Genomic DNA, 25,576 nt, shown 5'->3' on the forward strand with positions numbered 1-25,576 from the left:
TGCTGCCCACACTCCTCTGGCTGCAGCCCAGCACACAGCTGCCTGCTGGGCTGCATGAGGGCACTGCTGGCTCCTGGGGAGGTTCTCCTGGATCAGTGAAGGTGTTCCTGTTTGTGTGCCTGTCAGGTGTGAGATGTCACTCCCTTTTCTCCTTCACTGGGGGCCTACAGCCTGCATTGCCTGTTCCCTAGTGTGTGACTTTGGGTTTTTGTTGAATTAAGATACAAGAGGTGGTTCTATTTCTTGCCTGAGCAGATAGCTGACTACTGCAAAAGTCTCAAAGGTGATATGCTGGTTGCTTTGCCTGGAGAGATGGAGATTTACTGTGCAAGGGTGAACAGCCTCCTGTGTCCTGCCAACCTTGTGCAGCTGTCACTGCTGCAGGAAAGTTAGAGGTTAGAAGTGACATGGGAGAGGGAGGCATCAGCAGCTTCCACAGGGAGCAATCCCTGCCTGATCTGCTTTCCTACCACCATCCTGCCTGCAGGAGAAGGGAGAGGAAGAGAAAGCTCTTCCCCAGCTCTTCGCCTTGATTTTATTCTTTTCCCATTGCCACTTTCCCTCTACAGGTGGCATTTAACTGTGTCCCTTTCACTGCTGCTGGATGGAATGCTGGTAGCAGGTCTGTGTAAGGAAGGGGCAGTCTGTAGTGTCCACAGATCCCTTGAGGTTAGCAGGGACCTCAGGACTGTCCAGCTGATGGACTCTCTGCTCAAAGCAGGCTCACCTGGATCAGATTGCCTAGCACCATGTCCAGTTGGGGTTTGAGTATCTCCACAGCCTCTCTGGGCAGCCTGTGCCAGTGTTCAGCCACATTCACAATGAAAAAGGTTTTCTTATGCTCAGCTGGAAAGATGTTTTTTGGTGGGAGGAGAATAGGATTCCTACCTCTGGAATGTGAACAACAAAGTGAAGGGACAGGAGAGGAGGGGAGCTGCCTCATCAGGGACAGTCTCCACAGCTGTAGTTTGATTCCAGAACTCCCCTTGAGAGGCTTCCTAACATCCTTTGACTCCCTACAACATTACTGATTCTTTTTTTTCCACACCAGAACCTGCCCCTAAGTTACATTTTTTTCACTCCAATCATTCCTCAGGCACTGGAATGCAATTCCAAGGCTGGAGAACTGTGAGCTAGCTCTGTGAATGCATTTTATACAACTACATCCAGGCCCCTCTGAAGCCCAGCTGGTCTGCTCTTGCTGACAGCCAGTCCTCTCTGGGCTTCATCCATTCTGCCACTCTTTGTCACCACTGATGAACTTTATTAGTCACAGCTTTCATTTCCTGAATATTAATGACCTTGTTCAGTGTTGTCAGGCTTCATAGCTCATCAGACACACTTCATTTAATGGTCACAGAGGCACAGCTCATAGTGCTTGGAAGAGACCTCCAGAGATCATCCAGCCCAAGTGCCCTGCCAGAGCAGCATCACCCAGGGCAGGTCACACAGGAACACATCCAGAAGGGTTTGGAAAGTCTCCAGAGAAGGAGACTCCACAACCTCTCTGGGCAGCCTGCTCCAGGGCTCTGCCACTCTCACATGGAAAAAGTTTTCCATCCTGTTCCTGTGGCACCTCCTCTGCTCCAGCTGGCCCCCAGTGCCCCTTGTGCTGTCCTTGGACATCCCTGAGCAGAGCCTGGCTCCAGCCCTGCACATCTTTAGCCCCAGCCATGAGGGCAGCCCTCAGGCTCCTCTGCTCCAAGCCCCAAGCCCCAGCTCCCTCAGCCTGGCCTCACAGGAGATGTTCCACTGCCTGCAGCAGCTCTGGGGCTCTGTGCTGGACTCTCCAAAGCAGTTCCCTGAGGTTCTTTCCTGAGCTGAGGGGTCCAGAACTGGACACAATATTCCATCTGTGGCCTTGCCAGGGCAGAGTAGAGGGGCAGGAGAAGCCCTCTGGACCTACTGACCACAGCCCTTCTAATCTCCCCCAGGATGCCCTTGGCCTTCTTGGCCACAGGGACAAATGATGATTATCTGTATCTCAGTGATCTTGCTTCAGCATCTCTTCAGTACTGTGAAAATGCCTTCAGCTGTGAACTGGGTTGTATACACCCAAATAAATGTGCGTTCTTCTCACATGAAGGTGATCCTTGCAGATTTGCATCTGAGAGATAGGCAGATAAATTACTCTCTTCTTTAGTCATGAGATCAGCTACCCAGTTTAAATACTCCCTTCTGAACTCCTCCTTAGCTTATGCTCAGGAGTGGCAGCCAAGGTACAATTGAAACAGCAAAAGGTCAAAATAATGAGCCCTTGGCACTGGTGAAGCGAGGATTTCACTACATGCCTGCTACCTGCTGAGCTCATCTTTTAAAGGGTTTTGTGGTGCTGTGGTGGAAGAACACCACATAAAACAAATTGTTTTGAAGCTCAGCCAAATATTGTAGGTCAAGGTTTAGGCAGGCAGACAGTTCAATAGCACATCCTTGGAAAATAAATCTCTTCCTGAACTTGGTAGGTAGCGGTAGGGGTTGGAAGGGACCTCTGGAGATAGATCATCAGGTCCAACCCCCCCTTGCCAGAGCAGGATCACTCAGGAACACATCCAGGTGGGTTTGGAAAGTCTCCAGAGAGACTCTGGGCAGCCTGCTCCAGGGCTCTAGCACCCTCTCACCCAAGAAGTTTCTCCTCAAGTTGGGGTGGACCTTCTTGTGTTCGAGTTTGTATCCATTGCCCCGTCCTATCACAGGACTCCACTGAGACCTCTTCTTGACACCCACCCTTCAGACTACTTACAAGCATTTGCTTCTTTAAGCTTTTCTCCTGCAATATTCCTTCTTCTTTCTAATTTGTGTTGGAGATGAAAAAAATAAAAAGAGGGAGGGAAAAAAAATAACTAATTAAAAAAATCTGTCGGTTAAAAAGAATCCAATGTTATTCACAAGCAGCCTGCACTTGTTCAGCAAGGTGTTCCCCTTTCACTGAGCAAGAGTCACACTTAGACACTTCTGCTTTGGAGCAGCCTGACAAGTGTGTTGAGCAGGCTGTGTCATCTTCTTGCAATCATAAAATGCATTGATCCCCTGTAATGGCTGCTTCAAAGGATGCACTCATGTGTAGAAAGATCCAACAGAGGGTTGAGACACAGCAGGTAGAATTCTGGCACAGGCTGCCCAGGGAGGCTGTGGCTGCCTCCTGCCTGGGACTGTTGCAGGCCAGGTTGGATGAGACCTTGAGCAGCTGAGTCTGGTTGAGAGGTGTCCCTGGGCATGGTGGGGAGGTTGGAGGAGATGAGCTCTGAGGTCCCTTCCATCCTGAGCCATTCTCTGATTCCATGAAGTACACATCCATGTGCCCCCATGCTCAGAAGTGCTTACCTAGAGCAGCCTCCTTCCCTATCTCAAGTAGGAGACCCCATCTGGAGGACTGTTTTCAGCTCTGGGGCACCCAAGCATGAGAAAAGCATGGACATAAGAAAGTCCAGAGGAGGCCATGAAGGTGATCAAGGGGCTCTAGCACCTTACCTGTGGGGACAGGCTGAGAGAGTTGGGCTGTCCAGCCTGGAGAAGAGAAGGCTCCAGGGACATCTTCGAGCTGCTTTCCAGTACTTTAATGGGGCTACAGGAAGGCTAGGAAGGGACTTTTAGTAAGGAAGGGTAGTGATAGAATGACATTTTTAGACCAAAAGAGGTCAGATTTAGGTTAGGTGCAAGGAGAAGTTCTTCACTCTGAGTGTGTAGAGGCACTGGAGTGGGTTGCCCAGAGAAGTTATGGGGGCCTCATCCTCCGGGGTATTCCAAGCCAAGCTGGAGGAAGCCTTGAGCAGCCTGATCCAGTGGAAAGTGTCCCTGGCCAGGGCAGGGGGCTTGGAACTGGATGGTCTTTAAACAAAGCACTCTATGATTCAATGATTCTGCCTTCATCTAAGTGCTTGCCTAAGGGCAAACAGGAATCTTTTTGTCTAGCCTAGGGTGTCCTTTCCCTTCTCTGCCCCCGATTTGGGTATAATAGGGCACATCTGCCATGTCCTGCTTGCTTTTTCAAGTTTGGCTCCTTCTGCTTCTCTGCTGGACTTTGACTGAGGTCACCCCAAGCAGATCTCTGTGGTTATGAATCTGATCTCTGATTTCCATCTCTTTGTCAGTTGTCTATCTACTGTAACAGAGCTATGGGCTGTGGTGTGTGACAAAATTCAATACATTTTTGTCTTTTTTATGTCTTTTTTTTAATGCTATGATAGTCAAAACTAATAAAAAAAAATGACCACCAAATGTAAGATAAGAAGATGCTGCACTATTTCAATCCAGCAATTCAATTCTATCAATCAAGTTCCCCTTTTCTGCTGGAGCAGCAAACCATAGAGCTTTATATTGTGGCCGCAACGTCAACAATAACAAACTAACAGAGAGCCTAGGGGAGATTACATTAAAGAGTCTAATCTGTAAAAGAATGATGCTTCAAAAACTCAGAGAATGGACTAGAAAAGAAAAACTAAGGCTTGCAGCATGTGTGTGATAAGGGCAGTCTAGACATCAGTGTATGAATATTGAATCCCCAAAGCTGAATGAGTAACAGTGTGATAAGATCAAGTAAATCCAGGAAACACAAAGCTGCTGCATATTTAGGAGCAGAGAAAGAAATTTGTGGAGTGCAATTAGAAGTTTAGTAACAAGCTCTCCAAAGTTTGACTTTGGGTATGTTCCAGAGTCAAGGGGGAAAAAAAAAATGAAAGAATTAAGCTTAGTTGCATAATGAAAAAGTGATGTTTTAGCAGAAGAGAAGGTGTTGCTGGAAGAATATGTGTCCAGCAGGAGCAGGGAGGGGATTGTCCCCTGGGAATCAGTTCTGGGGAGGCCACACACTGAGTATTGTGTCCAGTTTTGGGCACCTCAGTACAGGAGAGATGTGGAGGTGCTGGATCCAGGGCAGAGGGGGGCAAGGAAGCTGTGAAGGGCCTAGAGAATAAATCTGATGAAGAGCAACTGAAGGAGCAAGGGATGGTTAGTGCGAAAACGAGGAGGCTGAAGGCAGAGCTCACTGCTGCCTGAAAGGAGGTTATGCAGAGGTTGGTGCTGGTCTCTTCTCCCAGGTAATTAGTGATAGAACAAGAGGGAATGGCCTCAAGCTGTGACTGGGTAGCTTTAGACTGGAGAGTAGGAAACATTTTTTTATGGCAAGAGTGGTCAGGGATTGGAATGTGCTGCCCAGAGAGGTTGTGGAGTCACCAGCCCTGGATGTGTTTAAAGGTGGTTTGGATGTGGTGCTTGGGGCTATGGTTTAGGGTTGAGCCTTGTAGAGTAGGGTTAATGGCTGGGCTTGGTGATCCTGAGCCAGGTCTTTTCCAACCTGAATGTTTCTGTAATATAGTAGTAAAAAGGATCCTGGGTCATGAATGGAGTTTTTGGCATTTCCGGGCCCTTCCCATATGCTGTCTTCCATGAATCTACCACGTGTCATGTCAAAAGCATTTATTTGTTTTTCTCTTCCTGCTGTTCCCATTCAAGGAGGAGTTCCAGAACCAGACTACTGTTATAGCTAAGAACCTTCTCATTTTCAGGCAGAATTTATTAATGGGCAATTAATACCTATTTGTACTTCTGCCAATTGCCCTTTAGCTTAAATTATCACTTCCCCACTGCTGATCCTCTGATACATTTATGTACATACACATTTATGTATGTAGCACTCATAATTCCTCTTGATTTTAATCTCCTGGCACTAATCAAGAGGAAACCTTGCAGCATCTCCTCAGATTACAGCTCTCTGCTTCCCTCCTAATCCCTGAGGCCCTTCTCTGGTCCTGCTTAAATCTGAGTTGATCTCCCAGATATCCACCAGCGTGGGCACAGCTGAGCAGCTGCCTCCCTGAAGAAAAGAAAGTGTGAGCATCCCAGGCCTTGATCTCAACACTTTCTCTATGGGAGAATACTTATCCCAGTGCTCTCAGTGATGCATTCCCCTTTTTCCCATGCAACATTGCTCTGCTAGCTCAGAGTCACTCTCTGGTGAGCAATTTGACAAGGAGCCTTTGTTGTTTCAAATTGTGAAGTCCCAAACTGACAGAAGCTCCACTATTATCCCCCAGGCCAATTATCTTGCTCTTAAAACTAGTAAACTTTAGCCAGTTTATTTATTCCAACTCTGCCTCCCTAATGAATATCAACATTATGGAATCAGAGCACTGTAAAGTTACAGAAAGAGTGGTGTAGCAGATTAAAGATGTAGTGATGAAATTCGTATTACAGCTGTACTTAGGAAACATAATTGGGGACCCACTAGAGCCAAAAGTCTTTATTGTGGCTCCGAAAGAAAGGCATCAAAAAGCATTTTGCTGGGTGTGAATCTCATCCTCTTTCATCCCCTCAGGAAAGGCAAAGCTCACTGAGGGTTCTTTGTAAATCCACTCCGTGGCTCGACAATCCCCGAGACCCAAAGAAGTTTTCTGGATTAAGAAATTGCAGTCTGAACCTCTTTTCTGCTTAATAGAAACAGCCACAGCATCTCAGCTTGAGACCCTGGTCTGAAGCTATTGTGAACCTGAGGAACTGAGAGAAAGGGTGGTGGGATCAGTTGGTTCATCCTTTCATTAAAAAGCCATTCAGGAGAAGATAGGTTCCTTATGCCATTCATCTGGGATGGACTATGACAAGCAGCATGTTTCCTTGAACACACAGGGAATAAATGAAGCCAGGATTTTATTACCTTGAGGTCCTGTGGGAGCACTTTGTCCAGGAAGCTTACAGCCCCTCTGAGTCTTCGTCAAAGGTACATCAGTGCAGGGGAGATGAGGTCAGCAGCATCTTTGCCTGACTGCCTGCTCTCCCGTGGGAGCAGATACCTGGGGGTTAGAGGTAATGTGAGAGTCAGGGAGCATGGATTGGCAGGGGTGTCTTTGAGGAAGCAGGGTGGCTTGTGTGGGAAAGCTGGAGCTCAACTGCAGAGAGGTTTGTTCATGGGGAGGTAGGAAAATAAAAAGCACTGCCCTTCATGTCTCCTGTGGAAGAAAGAAAACCCTGAGCAGGATGACCTGAATCAGAGCTGGATGAATTGTCAGTACTCCCTGGGCTTGCAGGGAATAGATCATCTTAAAGACTCTCACACCTGCTGCTGCTACCCTAGGTTTCTGCAGGTCTCATGCCTTGCTTTGCAGCTTCAGGTCTTGAATTGTGGGGCTCCTTGTGAGTTATAAGGCTCTGTCCGTTTGCTTTCCCTCAGTGCAGCCTCTTCCTTTAAATATTGCAGCAGCTTTGACAGATTCAGAGGCTCCTGTGGGTGTGACAAAAGCAGAAAGCTCAGTGATACTCATCCTTCACTATCTGTGTACTTTGTAAACTGATTCACATTGAGAAAGAGAGACCAAAGCAGGTGCAGACTTTTACTCTGATCTGTAAGCAAGGTAGGAAGGAAGAAGATGTGAGAGTTCCTGGCTTTTATCTCTTTAGATTTCCTATCTGGAGCATACAAATATCAATGTTCACTGCTTCATGATTTTGCTTTGCCTCCTCACATCTTCCCAAGCCTAAGCAAACCATGAATGTCTACTGTGTCTTCCACAGCATGGCCTTCAATTCTTCAAGCCTTTCCAGAGGCAAGCAAGCTCCATTTTCTTCCAAAGGCTTTCAGGATCCGTTACTAAAAGAATAAAAACCACATAAATAGGGAAACAGAAAATGCTTTTTCTGGTTTACTATTTATTTTTCTGCTTATTAAAGGCCTTGGGCAATGGCCTTAATAACATGGCTCACCTTGGATCAGCCCTGAGATACCTGAACTAGGTGGTCATGGCAGGTCCCCTCCAACTGAACTATTCCTGTTCTACTCCATTCTATTTCTATTTCTATTTCTATTTCTATTTCTATTTCTATTTCTATTTCTATTTCTATTTCTATTTCTATTTCTATTTCTATTTCCTATTTTCCTTCCCTATTTCCCTTCCCTTCCCTTCGCTCCATTTTCTGCCTTTCTACCTGTGGATTCCTCTGGCAGGTTTAGCAGGTCAGCAGTAGAGCAATAAAATATTCTCACTAAGACAGCTGTGAAAGGAGACAAATTAGAGTTGTAATAATCTGATGGATAATTTAGTGGGGGAGATATTGAAGGTGAGGCTGGACAGGGCTCTGGGCAGCCTGATCTAGTTGGGGATGTCCCTGCTGACTTCAGGGAGGTCTGGCCTGGACCGTTCTATGATTCTGTGATTCTGTGACCTTTGGAGGTCCCTTCCAACCCAAACCACTCTGTGATTGTATGATCCTATGATTTTTCTCACTGGTGTGAGTTTTAACTGTCTGAAGTTATTATTGGCAACGGATCATGAAACATGTCTTTGGAGAAAACAAATCTGAAATGACTTCATGAACTGATCAATAGGATCAGACAGGATTCACAGTAAAGTGAGGGTAAGGACTTGCATCAGAGAAGGAAGTGTGTGTAGAATCCCTCCTCAGAGATGTCCTTTCCAAAAGCATAACAGATGGGAAGAGGGCACCAATGAAGCTGAGAGAGACAGCATGAAAAATAAGTCAGGGCAGGAAGGATGAAGGTTGAAATGTGTGACAAGAAATACTTTGGGCAGAAATGGTCTATCCCTTTCAGTTATATTTAATGAAAGGGAAAGGCAACTGTTGTGTTGTTAAAGGCCACCCACACAGTGTGGAACGATTGAAAATCAATGAAATGAGCAGGTTTGGTGAAAAGTCTCAGCAGATAGACTGCTTTTATTAATTTACCATTAATGAAGCTCATTTTCCAATGTATTGTTGCTGTTCTGCAGCACAAGTTCCTGGCTGCATGCAGGTCCCACTCTTCTGGTTTAAAGCTGCTGGCTGTCTGCATCCATTATGGAAAGAGTGCAAACAAGCCAAGTCCTTGTTGTGAGTCAAATAGCTATCACCCAGCAAAAGCTCCTGGCTCTATAGCATCAGGCAAATATTTGAGGAAGGAAATGATAGGTTGTAAAGGATGGTTGATCCATGTTTGCTTATAAAATGAAATGTATATGTCAATTTAGTTCAGACAGAAATCTAAACCAAACAGATCCCACCTAATCAGCCTTGGCTCCAGCTCCACACCTCAGCCTGCAGCTCCCATTTCACCTTCCCTGCAAGGAAGTCTCCTGCTTTGCATGCTGCCTGGGCCTTTGGGTGTAAGAGATTTAAGGCCTGGACTAGGGACAAGAAAGCCACAAAACAAGCTACAGCCAAAAGAATTGGTTCTCTTCCTGTCCACATGGGTGCAAAAGGCAGAGAAATACCCACAGAGCACAGGGGAAATGGGTGGATTTGGACTGAGGGTGGTTTATTAGCCTCTCCTCAGCCTGTGGATTGTGGGGATTACAGAGTTCTGGGGAATGCCCTGAGCTAACCTCTTTGGGTTTAGAATAGATGCATTACAGAGAGCTCTGAGTTTGGGTGCCAGCCACATCCACTTCTCTCTCAGAATTCGGTCTTTATTTGGTATCCAGCAGATGTTCCAGAATCCAAGCCTCAGGGCTCAGATGCTGATGCAGAGTCTTCCTCCTATTCATATTCATTCTACCCCAAAGCAGAACTTGATGAATTATGATCAGATGGATTAAAACTGCCCACATATTAAACTACAGATTCCTGCTTTTCATTACCCAGTTCCTTCAAGCCAACCCTGTACCACAACTACCTGTCCACTGCAGGTTATTTTCTGACCCATCTGCATATAGATTTGAAAAATATCTTCAGATCAACACCTGAAGCTGCTTTCCTTTTCTTATTTTCCGACAGGAAAAAAAATGCTATTGCTCATTAAAATACCCTGCTTTTGATTAGCAAAATGAGTGATACACTTCACACAGCTTGGGGCTGGGAAGCGTTGGAGTTTGGGCCAGCAGTGCCCTCACATGCAGCCCAGAAGACAAATGGTATCCTGGCTGCAGCCAGAGGAGTGTGGGCAGCAGGGCAGGAGAGGGGATTCTGCCCCTGGACTCTGCTCTGCTCAGACCTCACCTCCAATCCTGCCTCCAGCTCTGGTGTCCCCAGCAGAAGGAGGACACAGAGCTGTGGAGTGAGTCCAGAGGAGGCCACAAAGATGATCCAAGGGCTGGAGCAGCTCTGCTGTGAGCACAGGCTGAGGGAGCTGGGGGTGTTCAGCCTGGAGAAGAGAAGGCTCCAGGGGGACCTCAGAGCTGCCTGCCAGGACCTGAAGGGATCCTGCAGGAAGGCTGCAGAGGGACTTCTGCTAAGGGTGTCTAGAGACAGGCCAAGGGGGAATGGTTTGAAGCTGAGGCAGAGCAGGGCTAGACTGGAGCTGAGGAAGAAGTTCTTGAGCAGGAGGGTGGTGAGACTCTGGCACAGGCTGCCCAGGGAGGCTGTGGCTGCCTCCTGCCTGGGGGTGTTGCAGGCCAGGTTGGATGAGACCTTGAGCAGCTGAGTCTGGTTGAGAGGTGTCCCTGGGCATGGTGGGGAGGTTGGAGGAGATGAGCTCTGAGCTCCCTTCCAACCTGAGCCATTCTGGGATAGTTTTTTCCATGCTTTTTCATTCTGAAAACCATTCCAGTGTGTATTCCCACAACATTTCTCTGGTTGTTAGCATGGTGCCTGATGCTGCTGGTGTATATTTTAGCAATAGATTCTCTAAAGCAGTGATAGCACAGACTATGCCCACTGTTATCCAACATTATGTGCTCAATATTAAATTATGGAGGCAGAATATATTCACAATGATTGCTTGAAAGGTTATTTGTGTATCAGTAAATCAAAAGAAGCTCTAAAAAGATAGGAAATCAATAGATATGAAGAATAGGAAAGACATAGATGTTGGAACCCTTTCCCATAACCTTGGCTGGTTTTTACAGCTCTCCTCTAACTCTTTGGCTTTGGTGTTTTGTTTTCTTTTGTTTTTTTCCCCAAACCATTGCTTTGAGTGAAAGTGACTGATGTGCAAAAAATTAGTATCTAAGCAGGGCAACGCTCTGCCTGGATAATAAACTGGGGAGCAAGTCCTGATAGAAATGCAATGCTGATTTCTCTCGGAGAGCTTGCTGAAACACAGCTTCCACGGCAAGCATTTTGAGGGTTGTGCTGAGTGCATCCCCAAAGCAGCTAACATGAGTGAGTGGTGGTGGTGGTGGAGTTGCCTCCCTCAGACTTGCACTTACAAGATATAGAACAGCTTCTAATGTTTGGAGTTCAGCAATCATAACACTATTTAGTGACCTTTGACTCTAATTCTTTCCAGAACTGCTGCCCAAATGCCAGCAGCTGAAGTGCCAGCACAGCTGTGCCATCAGCAGGAATGGCACCAGGTGTTACTGCGGCGACGGACACGAAACCAGCAGCGATGGCAGGAGCTGCTCAGGTAACCTGGAGACCTGCTATAGCACAAACACCCAGACAGCCTGCTGCTGCCGTGGGGCTCCTGGGGGCAGCAACACAGTGCTGGGCAGCCACACCATGACACTGAAGCTCCTTGAGAGTAGCTCCTGATTGTTGATTGCTGAGAAACTCCGCGGGAGCCAGCAGTGCCCTCATGCAGCCCAGCAGGCAGCTGTGTGCTGGGCTGCAGCCAGAGGAGTGTGGGCAGCAGGGCAGGAGAGGGGATTCTGCCCCTGGACTCTGCTCTGCTGAGACCTCACCTCCAATCCTGCCTCCAGTTCTGGTGTCCCCAGCAGAAGAAGGACACAGAGCTGTGGAGTCCAGAGGAGGTCACAAAGATGATCCAAGGGCTGGAGCAGCTCTGCTGTGAGGCCAGACTGAGGGAGCTGGGGGTGTTCAGTCTGGAGAGGAGAAGGCTCCAGGGGAACCTTAGAGCTGACTGCCAGGACCTGAAGGGATCCTGCAGGAAGGCTGCAGAGGGACTTTTGTTGGGGGAGTCTAGAGACAGGCCAAGGGGGAATGGTTTGAAGCTGAGGCAGAGCAGGGTTAGACTGGAGCTGAGGAAGAAGTTCTTGAGTAGGAGGGTGGTGAGACTCTGGCACAGGCTGCTCGGGGAGGCTGTGGCTGCCTCCTGCCTGGGGGTGTTGAAGCCAGGCTGGATGAGGCCCTGAGCAGCTGAGTCTGGTTGAGAGGTATTGCTGCCCATGGTGGGGAGGTCAGAGCAGATCATCTCTGAGGTCCCTTCCAACCTGAGCCATTCTATTTTTGTATCACCTTCAAAGGTGTTTCTCAGGGAATGAGCATGGGCTTGAGGGACTGGCAAGGGGAAGGAGTCCTTCACCAGTATGAGAGGCAGGGTCTCCCTGCTGCCCCTTTGGAGCTCCTGTGCAGTAGCTGTGCTGAAGTGAGGGACTGGAATGCATCCTCAGCCAGACTGGAGGAGGTGAAGAGTGTTTCCCCTCCCTTTGGCAAGCTTGCAGCTCAGCTGTGCAAGGCATTCTTCAGACCTGACTGCCAGGAGACTGTAAAACTTGTACCGTTTCACCTCCTGCCCATAAAGTCACACCTAGATTAGAATTTGAAAAATGAAGACTCCCAGCTCATAGAAGTGAGGTGGGAATGTGATTTCAGTGTAGTTAATTGCAGAGTGAAATTGGTGTTCTTTTCCAGTTTTGAAGTGTGACTTCTTATTTCTCCATCCAGGCAGTTGTTTTTTGCTTGATTTTTTTTCCTCTGTTATAATCATATTGGCCTCATGTTGCCTCATGTTATGTTTTCTCTGCCAATCATTCCTCTCTCTAATAGTGCTAAGCCAGGTTCTTCATAAATGTAATTGATTATAATTTCTATTTTTTGCTCTATGGCTGTCATGTTTTGTGATTGCAAACATATCTGAGGAAATAAGTTCAAGAGCTGCTTCCCAAAATGCCAGTTTATTACCTAAACCCTCAAGCACTGTTAAGTAGCACATCTTGATTTGATGGTATTGTGCCTACATACCCTAGTTGAGAAAATTGCTCTTTCTTTTTTTTTTTTAGAGAAATCCGTAGTTTTTTGATGCAATGGATGATAGTTTAATGTAGAAGTTGTGGCAGCTCATTTAGGGGAACTATAAGGGATTGCCAGCATGAAGAGGTTGAAAAGGATAATCAATTATTTCCTCTCTTGAAATGTTACTTCATTCACCAGCTCTGATAACTGCTGACCTCTGCTGCTAGCAAGAACCCAAACATCTCCTTAACAAGGTGTAGACATTGGATACTACTTCAGAAAACAAAACTTTTGTGTTTCAGAATTAATAGCTATTGAACTTGAAAACTCCTCTAACTTCTGGTTGCTTACTGGAGGAATTTCAACAGCCAACATTTGTGATAAGGTCATGGCTTGAGAAAGGGAATCCTAGAATGGCTCAGGGTGGAAGGGACCTCAGAGCTCATCTCCTCCACCCTCCCCAACCATGCCCAGGGACACCTCTCAACCAGACTCAGCTGCTCAAGGTCTCATCCAACCTGGCCTGCAACACCCCCAGGCAGGAGGCAGCCACAGCCTCCCTGGGCAGCCTGTGCCAGAGTCTCACCACCCTCACAATGAAGAACTTCTTCCTCAGCTCCACTCTAACCCTGCTCTGCCTCAGCTTCAAACCATTCCCCCTTGGCCTGTCTCTAGACACCCTCAGCAAAAGTCCCTCTGCAGCCTTCCTGCAGGATCCCTGCAGCTATTGGGAAACAGCAAGCACCATAATGACTTGATGGCTTTAATTCTCTTAGAGTTCTAAAGGATTTTAATTTTTTATTTATTTTTTTTCCTAACCCTTCAATAAAATCTCCTTCCTGTCCCTCTAGATGTGAATGAATGTGACACATATGGAAGCTGCAGCCAGCTGTGTGCAAATACAGAGGGATCCTACAGGTGCAGCTGTGTGGAGGGTTACATCCTACAGCCTGATAACAAATCCTGCAAGGCCAAAAATGGTGAGTTTAAACATCTGCTTACCTTCATGAAAATCTGCTTTGGTTTTGGTCCTGGCTAGAGGATAAATATGAAATGATAGAGAAAACTACAGAAGAGAGGGACTTGCCTACTACAGCCAGTCTGGAACAACTTTTTGCCTGTTATGAGAATGCTCCAAGGGAAATAGCAGTAGTTATTATCTGGTCATTATTAATTAATAGAGATTCTCACTTCAGCCAAGATTACAACAGTCCCCAGTTTCCCTGATCATAAATAAATAAAATATTTACCTTAAACAAACAAAACAGGCTGTTTATTCTGGGAGGACAGCTGAGGTAGTGAGAAGACAGAGGAAATGATCATGAGGTAATTGTACCCTTAGGATAAAAAAAGGCATGAGGCTGTTTTGTCCTTGCAGCATCCCCAGAGGTGAATTTCATGCCATACATATTCATGCTGAGGCTTTCTGTTGCTGAGTTCATGTTTGCATTAATGATGCTGAACAGGGTATTGGAGGAAATCAGTGAATTGTGTGGAATTAAGCCATCTTGTGCACAGTTTTCTTACTCACCTTATGGACTTAACTATGTTTTTGTATTAAAACCCCCAGAGCTCCTTCAGCAATTATTCAATATCACAGAATCACAGAGTTTGGATGGGACCTCCAGAGATCATCAGGTCCAACCCCGGGCCAGAGCAGGGTCACCCAGGGTAGTCTGCACAGGAATGCATCCAGGTGGGTTTGGAAAGTCTCCAGAGAAGGAGACTCCACAACCTCTCTGGGCAGCCTGTTCCAGTGCTCTGTCACCCTCACTGTAGAGAAGTTTCTCCTCATGGTGAGGTAAAATCTTCTCTGTTCATTTGCATCCATTATTCCTTGTCTTATCAGTGTGCACCACCCAAAAGAGCCTGGCCCCCTCCCCTTGACACCCACCCCTCAGATACTGATAGACATTGATCAGATCCCCTCTGAGTCTTCTCTTCTCCACACTAAACATCCCCAGGGCTCTCAGTCTCTCTTCACAGGGGAGATGCTCAAGTTCCCCAATTATCCTCATGGCTCTCCACTGGACTCTCTCTAGCAGATACCTATCCACAGTGAGTCAACACCCAAGGATAAAGCTGTATTTGTTAGATATTTTTCCTCTCTGTACTTATTTGCCATCAGGAAATAGGAAGGTCTACTAGGTTGGAGTTTTTTGAGGCTACCTCTGTAAAGAACCTTGCTAAATCTGTTCTGACTGGGACACCAGTAAGAGTTACAGGTCTTTTACTGCCTCTGACAACTTTTGTATTGACCCACACAAGGCAGCTGAGAGGTGCTGAGAGATAAGAAAGTTCACAAACAGTGAAAATATTTTAATATTCTTCTCACTCCACTACATGAGAATCAAGAATCAACTCTGGAGTGGGAAATGCTCACAGTGCCAGTACTGGGCTGGAGGTCAGCCTCTGAGTTTCCCTTCTTACATCTCTGTCAGTGTCCTACTGGTCTGGATGACATGGATGAGTTTAACAGAGCAGAACTCTTCCTCTGGAGCAGCAGAGGAGGACCTCTTCTCTGTTAAACTCTACCACGGACCTCAGGGCTGCCTTCCAGTGCCTGAAGGGATCCTGCAGGAAGGCTGCAGAGGGACTTTTGCTGAGGGTGTCTAGAGACAGGCCAAGGGGGAATGGTTTGAAGCTGAAGCAGAGCAGGGTTAGAGTGGAGCTGAGGAAGAAGTTCTTGAGCAGGAGGGTGGTGAGACTCTGGCACAGGCTGCCCAGGGAGGCTGTGGCTGCCTCCTGCCTGGAGGTGTTGCAGGCCAGGTTGGATGAGACCTTGAGCAGCTGAGTCTGGTTGAGAGGTGTCCCTGGGCATGGTGGGGAGGTTGGAGGAGATGAGCTCTGAGGTCCCATCCACCCTGAGCCATTCTGGGATTCTGTGGCATCTTCTGTGACGAAAATGAAGCAAAATAAAGTTTTACTGAGCAAAGATTTAGACCTGCTCTGTTTAGCAAGTTTGTGTGCCAGTATTGCAAGAACATGGAATTTCAGGAAAAGGATATTTAAGGACATAAAATAACAGAAGTGGAAATTTTTAGCTGAGGAAAGAAATAAAATATATTATGTTTCTTCCTGAAATTCCTGGCATGTCTTGGATCTCCATAGCCTGTCTGGAGAGAAACGGCATGTGGTAAGAGACATTTGTCATGTAGATAAAGCAGGAGGAACTTATAATGCTGAAACCAAAAAGTTTTTCCTGCTGTTTAGCAAACATTCATCACTCTTCAGTTGATTCCACAGTGCAGTTTTCTTGTAGACTCTCACACGAGTAAGTTCTGAGGCTTTAGAAACAAAGCAGCCCATCTGGGGGGTGTATTGTGGCTAAACGTTGCAAATTAATTTCAAAACCACAGTAGGACTGCATTTTGTTAAACACTGCTAACTGTTTTGCAGACGTTTATGCAGTGCATGGATTGGTAAGAGCCAAGTCCCTCTCATTTCCCATGCATACCCCAGGAGAAGGGGTTTGAAGCTGCTTGTAAAAACTGCATTCTGTGGTTTAGCTTTTTCACATCATTTTACAGGGGCAAATAAACTAATTGGTAGTTATTTCTGAAGCTAATCTTCCAGAGGAGAAGTAGAGCTGTTGGCAGAACAAGATGCCTTAGTTCCTGATTTGTTGTGACATCACTTATTGATCTGTATCTTGGAGGAGATCAGGGGGAGGGGGGAAATGCAAGGCTTTCATCTTTTGCACTACTCTATCTTAAACATAATTCAAAGGAAGATGTAGTCAAGAGGGATGAATCATAAATCTCTCCTGGATTAGAGAGCTGTTCACTTCTTATCTTTCCTTGAAAATGAAAAAAAATAACAAAGTAAAAAAAAAAAAAAAAAAGAAAGAAAACTTGTTGAAGAGTCCCACAGATGAAATCCAGTCCTTGGGAAAGCTGCTGTCACCTCACTGGGACTCATCCTGGAGCTGTCCCCTAAACTTCTAAGCTTTGTTGTTTCTGTTCTTGAGCAGTTTTGGGGAGGGAGAAGACAGAAATCTTTTATCTTCTTCTTTCCTGTCTTGCATTGTTCACTGGGACTTATCCTAGAGCTGTCCACTATGTTTCTAAGCTTTGTGGTTTCTGTTCTTGAGCAGTTTTGGGGAGGGAGAAGGCAGAGTTCTTTCATCTTCGTATTTGCTGTCTTGCATGATTCAATACAGTAAGATGTTTTACGTGCTTTTTAAATATTTTGTAGGAGCTTTGAATATATTTTGTATCATTTTAGCATTAAAACAATTTTTTTTTAACAAGTAATGATGCAATCAGCCTTTATCTGAGCAACAGCTGAAAGGAGCAGGTTACCTACCCTGCTGTGGAAAAAACAAACAAAACATGATGAACTCATTCAATCCTTTGACTTATTTCATGTATGGGTTGCTGGAGAAATATAATTTCAAGCTCAGTAATCTAGTTTCTGGATAAGTTCTGACAGCAAGCATTTGTATTCCTAATGTTTAATAGTGCTTGCTGAGCAGAACCTCTTTGCAGTGCCACAAGTCCTTACGATGCCTTTGCAGCCAAGCCTGATTATAGCTCTTGCTCAGGAGGTTTGATGCTAATTCCTTTGCACAATTCCCTTATGTCTTAGACATTAATACTAAATCACAGAATCACAGAACAATTCAGGTAGGGAAAGACCCTCAGAATCACCAAGTCCAACCCAGAACCCTACTCTGCAAGGTTCATCCCTAAACCATAGCCCCAAGCACCACATCCCAAGCACCACATCCAAACCACCTTTAAACACATCCAGGCCTGGGGACTCCACCACCTCCCTGGGCAGCACATTCCAATCCCTGACCACTCTTGCTGGGAAAAAATTCTTCCTACTGTCCAGTCTAAACCTACCCAGTGGCAGCTTGAGGCCATTCCCTCTTGCTCCATCACTAATTACCTGTGAGAAGAGACCAGCACCAACCTCTCCACAACCTCCTTTCAGGTAGCTGTAGAGAGCAATGAGCTCTGCCCTCAGCCTCCTCTGTTTCACACTAACCATCCCCAGCTCCTTCAGTCACTCCTCATCAGATTTGTTCTCCAGACCCTTCCCAGCTTCCTTGCCCTCCTCTGCCCTGGCTCCAGCACCTCCACATCTCTCCTGTATTGAGGTGCCCAAAACTGGACACAACACTCCAGGTGTGGCCTCCCCAGAGCTGAGTCCCAGGGGACAATCCCCTCCCTGCTCCTGCTGGACACAGCATTGCTGATCCCAGCCAGGATGCCTTTGGCTTTCTTGGCCACCTGGGCACACTGCTGGCTCCTATTCAGCTGCTTGTCCATTAGAACCAAATGCAACCTTTCTGCAGGGTTAGGTGAGGTGTTAAATCCCCATTGCTGTTGGCAGTCAGTCAGCTGAACACGGTACAGGAAAGGAGATGGGTCTCTGTTGCAAACTCTTGACAACAGAACAACCCTGCTGGCTTTGTACCTGCAGACAGCTCCTGTGTAGCTGCCTTCCGTTGAAGGCTTTAAGAGTGGCAATAAGTAGAAGAGCAAAAATAATGATAAAGGATTTTTCACCCAGCTGCTGGTTGGGAAAGGAGTGATTTGAGCCAGAATTACACAGTGATTTTTTTTTTTTTTTTAGCAGTCTCCACTCCTCAGTTTTTTGCCTTGTTTTACAGACTCTAGTATGAAAAGTGCCTTACCATTCCATGTCTGCCCATCACATGATGGGATGAGGGACAATGGTTTGAAATGAGGGCAGAGCAGAATTAGGTTGGATGTTAGGAACAAGTTCTGCACCATGAGGCTGGTGGAACACTGGAACAGGTTGCCCATGGAGGTGGTTGAGGCTCCTTCCCTGGAGATATTCAAGGTGAGGCTGGGACAGGGCTTTGGGCAACCTGATCCGGTTGAAGATTCCCCTGCTGACTGCAGTAGGGATTGGACTGGATGAGCTTTGGAAGTGACTTCCAATCCAGACCATTCTGTGGTTGTCTGATTGTGTGATGAATTCTGCAGAGTTTCCAGGCCCTCATTCTTTCAGACAGGCCAGCAGTCTGGCTAGGAATCATTTGCTTAAGTTGCATTTCATTCTGTGACTTTAGACATGAGAAATGTTGCAATAATGATAGTTGGAATTAAACAGAAGCTGTGGGGCTAGGGCAATTAATTTTCTTTAATGATGTGAACCATTAGAGCAGCAGGATAAAACAGGCCAGTAATTTGGAATAGATGGTAGGCATGGAAATAAAAACAAACCCAATCTATTATATCTCTTAAAGCATGCAGGTGAGAACACTAAAAGCTGCATTATACACAAAAAGATAAACCTGGTCTGCAGAGTCTGTTAACCTTTTCAATTCCCTTCCCTTTGTTTTCAGAGCCTGCTGATACACCTCCCCTTCTGCTGGTTGCAAGCTCTGAAACAGTTGAAGTTTTCTATCTCAATGGAAGCAGAGCATCTGCCCGAGCACCTGTGAAAGGATCTGCAGTTTTAACTCTGGACTATAGCTACAAGCAGGACACAGTCTGTTGGGTTGAGTCAAGGGATCTTTCCAGCCAGCTGAAGTGCACCAGGATAACAAAAGCTGGGAAGTTAACAGATGAGTGGATCATAAGCATTGCTCAGCATCTTCACAGTAAGTATGTGACAGTCTTTCAGCCAAACAGCAGAGTCTGCCCTGGTAAACTCTTGGAGGAGCCTTCAGAAGTGTGTTGGGGATTGGGTGTTGCAAACAGTCTTAAGGCATTAAATATTGCAGCTGATGCTGAAGCATTTTGCTGCTCCTCACTCCCCTGTGTAGTCAGCATGAGCTGCAGTGTTTGTATCTGTGCAAAGCTGTTTCAAGAGGTGAGTTTTTTAGGGACTAAAGAGAATGTGTGGAAGCAGCAGTGCAGGAGAAGAAATGGCAGTTGTTTCATTTTCTGAGGCAAAGCAGTGCTACATGAAGCTTGCACAGGATTCTTTGCTACTGAGCAGCATTAAGAATGAATTACAGACACATTCTTAGCATATTGGCTGTCAAATATCTTAGGTGTGGTGGTTCTGGGAAATCACAGCTTATTTCCTCACTTACTGGCAGTAAAATGCTGCCCTTTCTTGCAATTAAGGATTATTATTTTTAAACAGAGCTCAGCTGATCATACTGCTGGAGCCCAAACGTTCCATTATTCCTCGACAGCATTTTGGGTTGTGGAACACTGTTATCTGCTGAAAGAAATTGTATTGAAGAAATGTTCTTCCATTTATACATTCCCATGGGAACAGACTGCCAAACAGCACAGAGTCCAACAAAACCAAAGGAAAAAAAAGAAAAAGAAAAAAAAAAGCCATTTTCTTCATCTGTCCCAGAGGAGATGTCCACAGATCAGCTCAGGAAGCACAGCACTGAGGAGTGCAATGATGGTCTTAATGAAAGGCTTCTAAAGTCTCAAGACTGGAACCCAAGGCTGAACCTAAGATTGTGGAAAATCCTTTTAAGGGGTCGTCATAGAATAGCTCTGTGCAGATCTCAGACTCTCTGACCAGCAACATTCAACTCTCAAATCTCTTTATAACTGTGAGAGGTGCATGTCAAAAGGATGTCTTCTGCACAGGCTCTCCTGACAGCTGTTGTCAGATACGATCATTGCTGCAGACTGAGGAGGTCTTCTTTAGCCTCTTTTCCTGATTATATATTTACTAGAACAGAACATGAATTTAAACATAAATAAGTAGGGCTTGGAGCTGGGGTTTTGTTTTGTTCACCACTCATTGTGGCTATTCTACTTTCAGAGGACTCTTACCATCATTCTTTGGGATTTTTTTTAGACTTCTTCCTATTTTTTTTTAAAATCCTGCATTTTAGGGGGATTTTCACACTTCAGATATACCTAGGAGCCCTAAAATCTCGGGGGTCATTTTTGGTTGTGTTTGTTTGACTCACTGTTATTGATGTTCATTTCCTTTTCCTTTCAGTAAAACCAATCAACTCAATACAGTCCTTAGCCATGTTTGCTTTGTATTGAGCTGGGGGTGTGTTTGTTCTGTCACTCCTCTTCATCATCAGAGTGGACCTTAGCACTATGGTTTGTAGTTCTCCACTGGTTCCTCTCTGTGTTCCTCTCCCTCCTGCTAATCTCTGTGCTGTTCAGCTCTGCATTAGTGCTGCCTTCCGTTTGCAGAATGAAGTCTGTGTGATGGGTTTGAAATGAATACAGTGTCTGGAATTAATGAGCTAATCATTTTCCATAGTGCTGCTACACATCAGCCTGTGGGCTCGGAGAGTTTTCTGAACCTTCACTGTAATTGTTTGGTCATCTTTGAATGAAGAATTGACATTCCCATGGGCATGGATCAACTGCAGGCTGCTTCCAGCTTCTTGCTTAATTTTGGTATGGGAAATGGTGCTTGGAGACTTGGAGAAACATTGCTTGGGGTCAGGCTGGAGCTCTGAGTGGCAGATGAGCAGATTTAGGTGTGCTGGTGTTCTTCCCAGGCACACACATCCACAGATACTCTTCTTGGGTTACTGCAGGGAAGCAGCAGCAATCACCACGGTCTGGTCATGTCTCCTCTCTGGAGAAGGACCTGGGAGCAGGTTCTGGTATTCAGGAGCCAGCAGTGATCCCTTGAGGTCAAGAAAGCCAATGGTACTCTGGGATGCATTAAGAAGAGTGTGGACAGAGAGTCAAGGGAGGTTCCCCTGCTCCTCTGCTCTGCCCTAGGGGGGCCAGATCTGGAGTCCTGTGTTTGTTTCTGGACTCCCCAGCTCAAGAGACACAGGAAACTACTGGAGAGAGTCCAGAACTACTGGAGCAAAAGCTGACAGACCTGGGGCTGTTTAGCCTGGAGAAGGGCAGAGAGTGGATCTTACCAATGCTTATCAATATCTAAAGGGTGAGTGTCAAGAGGAAGGAGTTAGACTCTCTTCAGTGGTGCCCAGTGGCAGGACAAGGGGCAACAGGCACAGACTGGAACACAGAAGTTCCATCTGAACATGAGGAAAAAACTTCTTTCCCCTGATGGTGATGGAGCACTGGAACAGTCTGTCTAGAGAGCTTGTGTAGTTTCCTTCTCTAGAGAGACTTCAAACCTGCCTGGACACAATCCTGGGCACCCTGGTCCAGCCAAACCTGCTTCAGCAGGAGGGTTGGACCTCATGGTCTCCAGAGGTCCCTTCCAACCCCTACCATTCTGTGATTCTGTGCATCTCAGAGAGACAAGCAGTATGCAAGCTGCTTCTGTGCTGCCCCTGCTCCCAGCTCTGCAGCACACAACCTCAACAGACTGGGCATCTGAGACAGCACAGGCAGCAAGCTGCTCCTCCTGGGAACAAAACTTCCACAGGTTCAATAAGGACTCCTCTGCAGCAGATTTGTTGGTTGTTTTTCTTCCCCCAGTACTCAGAGCAGAAATTAGCCTCCTAATGAATATCTTCTCTTCCAGCCGTGTATCTGGAGCTATGCTATGCCTGCAAGGCCATGGCAGGAGCCTCTTCACCCTGTGCCTGCTTTATCTGCCTGTACACATCCATGGGGCATGCTGTGGCTAATGCAAAGCTGAGTTTGTCTTTTAAATTCTTCCTTTTCTTCCCTCTACCTTCTGTTACCCATCAGGTGACTTCTGTGTTTTCTCTCCATCATGTAGCACTCTGTCTGATAAGGCAAATTAATTCACTTTAACTTTTTGTCATGGTTTCAGCCTGAGCATTCCCAGCTGTAATTACATTCTCTAGCAGCTTGAGCCAAAGAAAGGATCATGCACAGGGAGTGCTTCAGCTAACAATGGAAGGTCTGTCCTTCATGGGAAGCTTTTCTCTTTGGAGTATGTGAAACTGTAAAGAGGATGTTCCTAAAAGCATGGGGGGGGGGGGGGGGGGGAGGAAAGGTGGGAAAAAAGGTGTTCTTAGTGTTTGTGGAATGTATTTTTATGTATTATGCTGACCTTCCAATCTGTTCTCTTACTGGAAGGAAACACAGAATTGTAGAATTGTCAGGGTAGGAAGGGACCTCAAGGATCATCCAGTTGCAACCTTTTTGCAAAAACCTCCAGGGATGAGGCTTCCACCACCTCCCTGGGCAACCTCTTCCAGTGTCTCACCACCCTCATGGGGAAGAACTTCTTCCTAACATCCAATTTGAATCTACCCACTGCAAGTTTTGCTCCATTCCCCCCAGTCCTATCACTCCCTGACACCCTGAAAAGTCCCTCCCCAGCTTTCTTGTAGCCCCCTGCAGATACTGAGAGGCCACAAGAAGGTCTCCTTCCCTGCATATGACACAACAAGTGGTAGAGAAGTCATTTATACAGAGGGATTGCAGCTGCTAGAACTGGACTTAAAGTGTTTAAGTGAAGGCAAGAAACTCTCTTAGTTAGGAACAAAGAATGTAGATCATGTTTTAAGGTGAAAGACCAGATGTAGGAAAGCAGGGACTGTGAAAATGACTCAGTTTTCATGGCAGGTGATGTAGTACCAGTTCCAGGTAGTGAACACAAGCTTGGGTTCAGAAAGGAAAAGAAGTGGCAGTTTGCTAGTGGCCAGCACTGCCTCAAGGGACAGTCCAACAGGATTTCATTTTGCTGTGTATGAGTCCCACATGGGTACAGTTCAAGGGCTTTGCACTGTGAAATTGGTCTGCATCTGTGCCTTTCTCCTCATGGAATCCTAGAATGGCTCAGGTTGGAAGGGAGCTCAGAGCTCATCTCCTCCAACCTCCCCACCATGCCCAGGGACACCTCTCAACCAGACTCAGCTGCTCAAGGTCTCATCCAACCTGGTCTACAGCACCCCCAGGCAGGAGGCAGCCACAGCCTCCCTGGGCAGCCTGTGCCAGAGTCTCACCACCTTCGTGTACCATCCTTCTGCTTCCTCAGCTCCATTCTAGCCCTGCTCTGCCTCAGCTTCAAACCATTCCCCCTTGGCCTGTCTCTAGACACCCTCAGCAAAAGTCCCTCTGCAGCCTTCCTGCAGGATCCCTTCAGGTCCTGGCAGGCAGCTCTGAGGTCCCCCTGGAGCCTTCTCTTCTCCAGGCTGAACACCCCCAGCTCCCTCAGCCTGGCCTCACAGCAGAGCTGCTCCAGCCCTTGGATCATCTTTGTGACCTCCTCTGGCCTCACACCACAGCTCTGTGTCCTTCTTCTGCTGGGGACATCAGAAATGGAGGCAAGATTGGAGGTGAGGTCTGAGCAGAGCAGAGTCCAGGGGCAGAATCCCTGACAGTTCTGCCCAGTTCAGTGAAGTTTGTTATGAAGAGGAGGCTTTAGGTGCACTCTTAGAAGCTGTCTTCAATGGCAATAAAATATCTGGTTAATATTTTAACATTAGGCACCATCAGCTAATTCTCATGAACTTTGTTTCATTTTTCCACTGATGCCTAATTACTTTGTTTATAAATTTCCCATTTCTAATGCTATAGCTAATGGCTTTCTTCTTAAGTGGAGACATATCTTTGGAAATTCATGACACATATGATGCTAATCAAATTTACCTCAATTAGACTAATTGACATCAAATGCTTCCAGATATTAATTTATTAATGCAAATACTGCATTAAGACTTCATGTAAAAAAAAAAAACCACAAATCAACAAAACACCACAAAACGCAAACCCCAAGCCACTAGAGTCAACTGAAGAAGTCAAGAAATATTTCTTTTGTATAGTGCACTTTGGATCATGCCATTAAAATCAGTCCTAGAATCATAGAATTGTTAGGGTTGGGAGGGACCTCAAGGCTCATCCAGTTCCAACCCCCCCTGCCATGGGCAGGGACACCTCACACTAGGTCAGGTTGCTCAGAGCCACATCCAGCCTGGCTGCCAAAACCTGCAGGGATGAGGCTTCCACCACCTCCTTGGGCAAGCTGCAAGAGCCTTGCCTTTTATTAATGTGCCACAAAGCAGCTGCAGTTTGATGTCTAGGGTCAGGCATTCACCATGACAGCTCTTGAGCTGCTGATAAACTTTGGATGGTCTGCATGTGTAATTGGGTCACAATCTCTGTCACACTACATGAGCAAAAATAATGAGTGGTTGAGGAGCCTGTGGGGCTGCCTGCCACCATTCCAGAGTCTCCTTGTGGGCATTTTTGGACTTTCTTGTGTGTCTTTCATTGCTATTTTACTTAAGAGTATGGTTCCAGCTTTTGATGTGGGGGAGGTACAAACCCAGGCTGGGTGCAGAGTGGGCTGGGAGTAGCTCTGGAAAAAGAGCCTTGCAGGCAGCTGTGTGCTGGGCTGCAGCCAGAGGACTGTGGGCAGCAGGGCAGGAGAGGGGATTCTGCCCCTAGACTCTGCTCTGCTCAGACCTCACCTCCAATCCTGCCTCCAAGTTCTGGTGTCCCCAGCATGAGAAGGACACAGAGCTGTGGAGTGAGTCCAGAGGAGGTCACAAAGATGATCCAAGGGCTGGAGCAGCTCTGCTGTGAGGCCAGGCTGAGGGAGCTGGGGGTGTTCAGCCTGGAGAAGAGAAGGCTCCAGGGGGACCTCAGAGCTGCCTGCCAGGACCTGAAGGGATCCTGCAGGAAGGCTGCAGAGGGACTTTTGCTGAGGGTGTCTAGAGACAGGCCAAGGGGCAATGGTTTGAAGCTGAGGCAGAGCAGGGCTAGACTGGAGCTGAGGAAGAAGTTCTTGAGCAGGAGGGTGGTGAGACTCTGGCACAGGCTGCCCAGGGAGGCTGTGGCTGCCTCCTGCCTGGGGGTGTTGCAGGCCAGGTTGGATGAGACCTTGATCAGCTGAGTCTGGTTGAGAGGTGTCCCTGGGCATGGTGGGGAGGTTGGAGGAGATGAGCTCTGAGGTCCCTTCCAACCTGAGCCATTCTGTGATTCTATGATGTGTTTCTATTAAGTGAGATAAGTGCAATGTGTTTAAAAATATC

At 46.7% G+C, this 25,576-nt stretch overlaps 1 protein-coding gene across 1 annotated transcript in view; it reads left to right on the forward strand.

Moving 5' to 3' along the window:
• Positions 1 to 25,576, forward strand: part of LRP1B (LDL receptor related protein 1B) — a 660,028-nt gene that overhangs the window by 307,137 nt on the left and 327,315 nt on the right. The window contains exons 4-6 of the mRNA XM_054381274.1: positions 11,150 to 11,269; positions 13,629 to 13,757; positions 19,103 to 19,360. Of these exons, the coding sequence (XP_054237249.1) occupies positions 11,150 to 11,269; positions 13,629 to 13,757; positions 19,103 to 19,360 (507 nt within the window). The remainder of the gene's footprint in view (positions 1 to 11,149; positions 11,270 to 13,628; positions 13,758 to 19,102; positions 19,361 to 25,576) is intronic.

The sequence above is a fragment of the Indicator indicator genome, chromosome 5 (assembly GCF_027791375.1).
Source record: "Indicator indicator isolate 239-I01 chromosome 5, UM_Iind_1.1, whole genome shotgun sequence".
In the NCBI taxonomy this organism is placed as follows: domain Eukaryota; kingdom Metazoa; phylum Chordata; class Aves; order Piciformes; family Indicatoridae; genus Indicator; species Indicator indicator.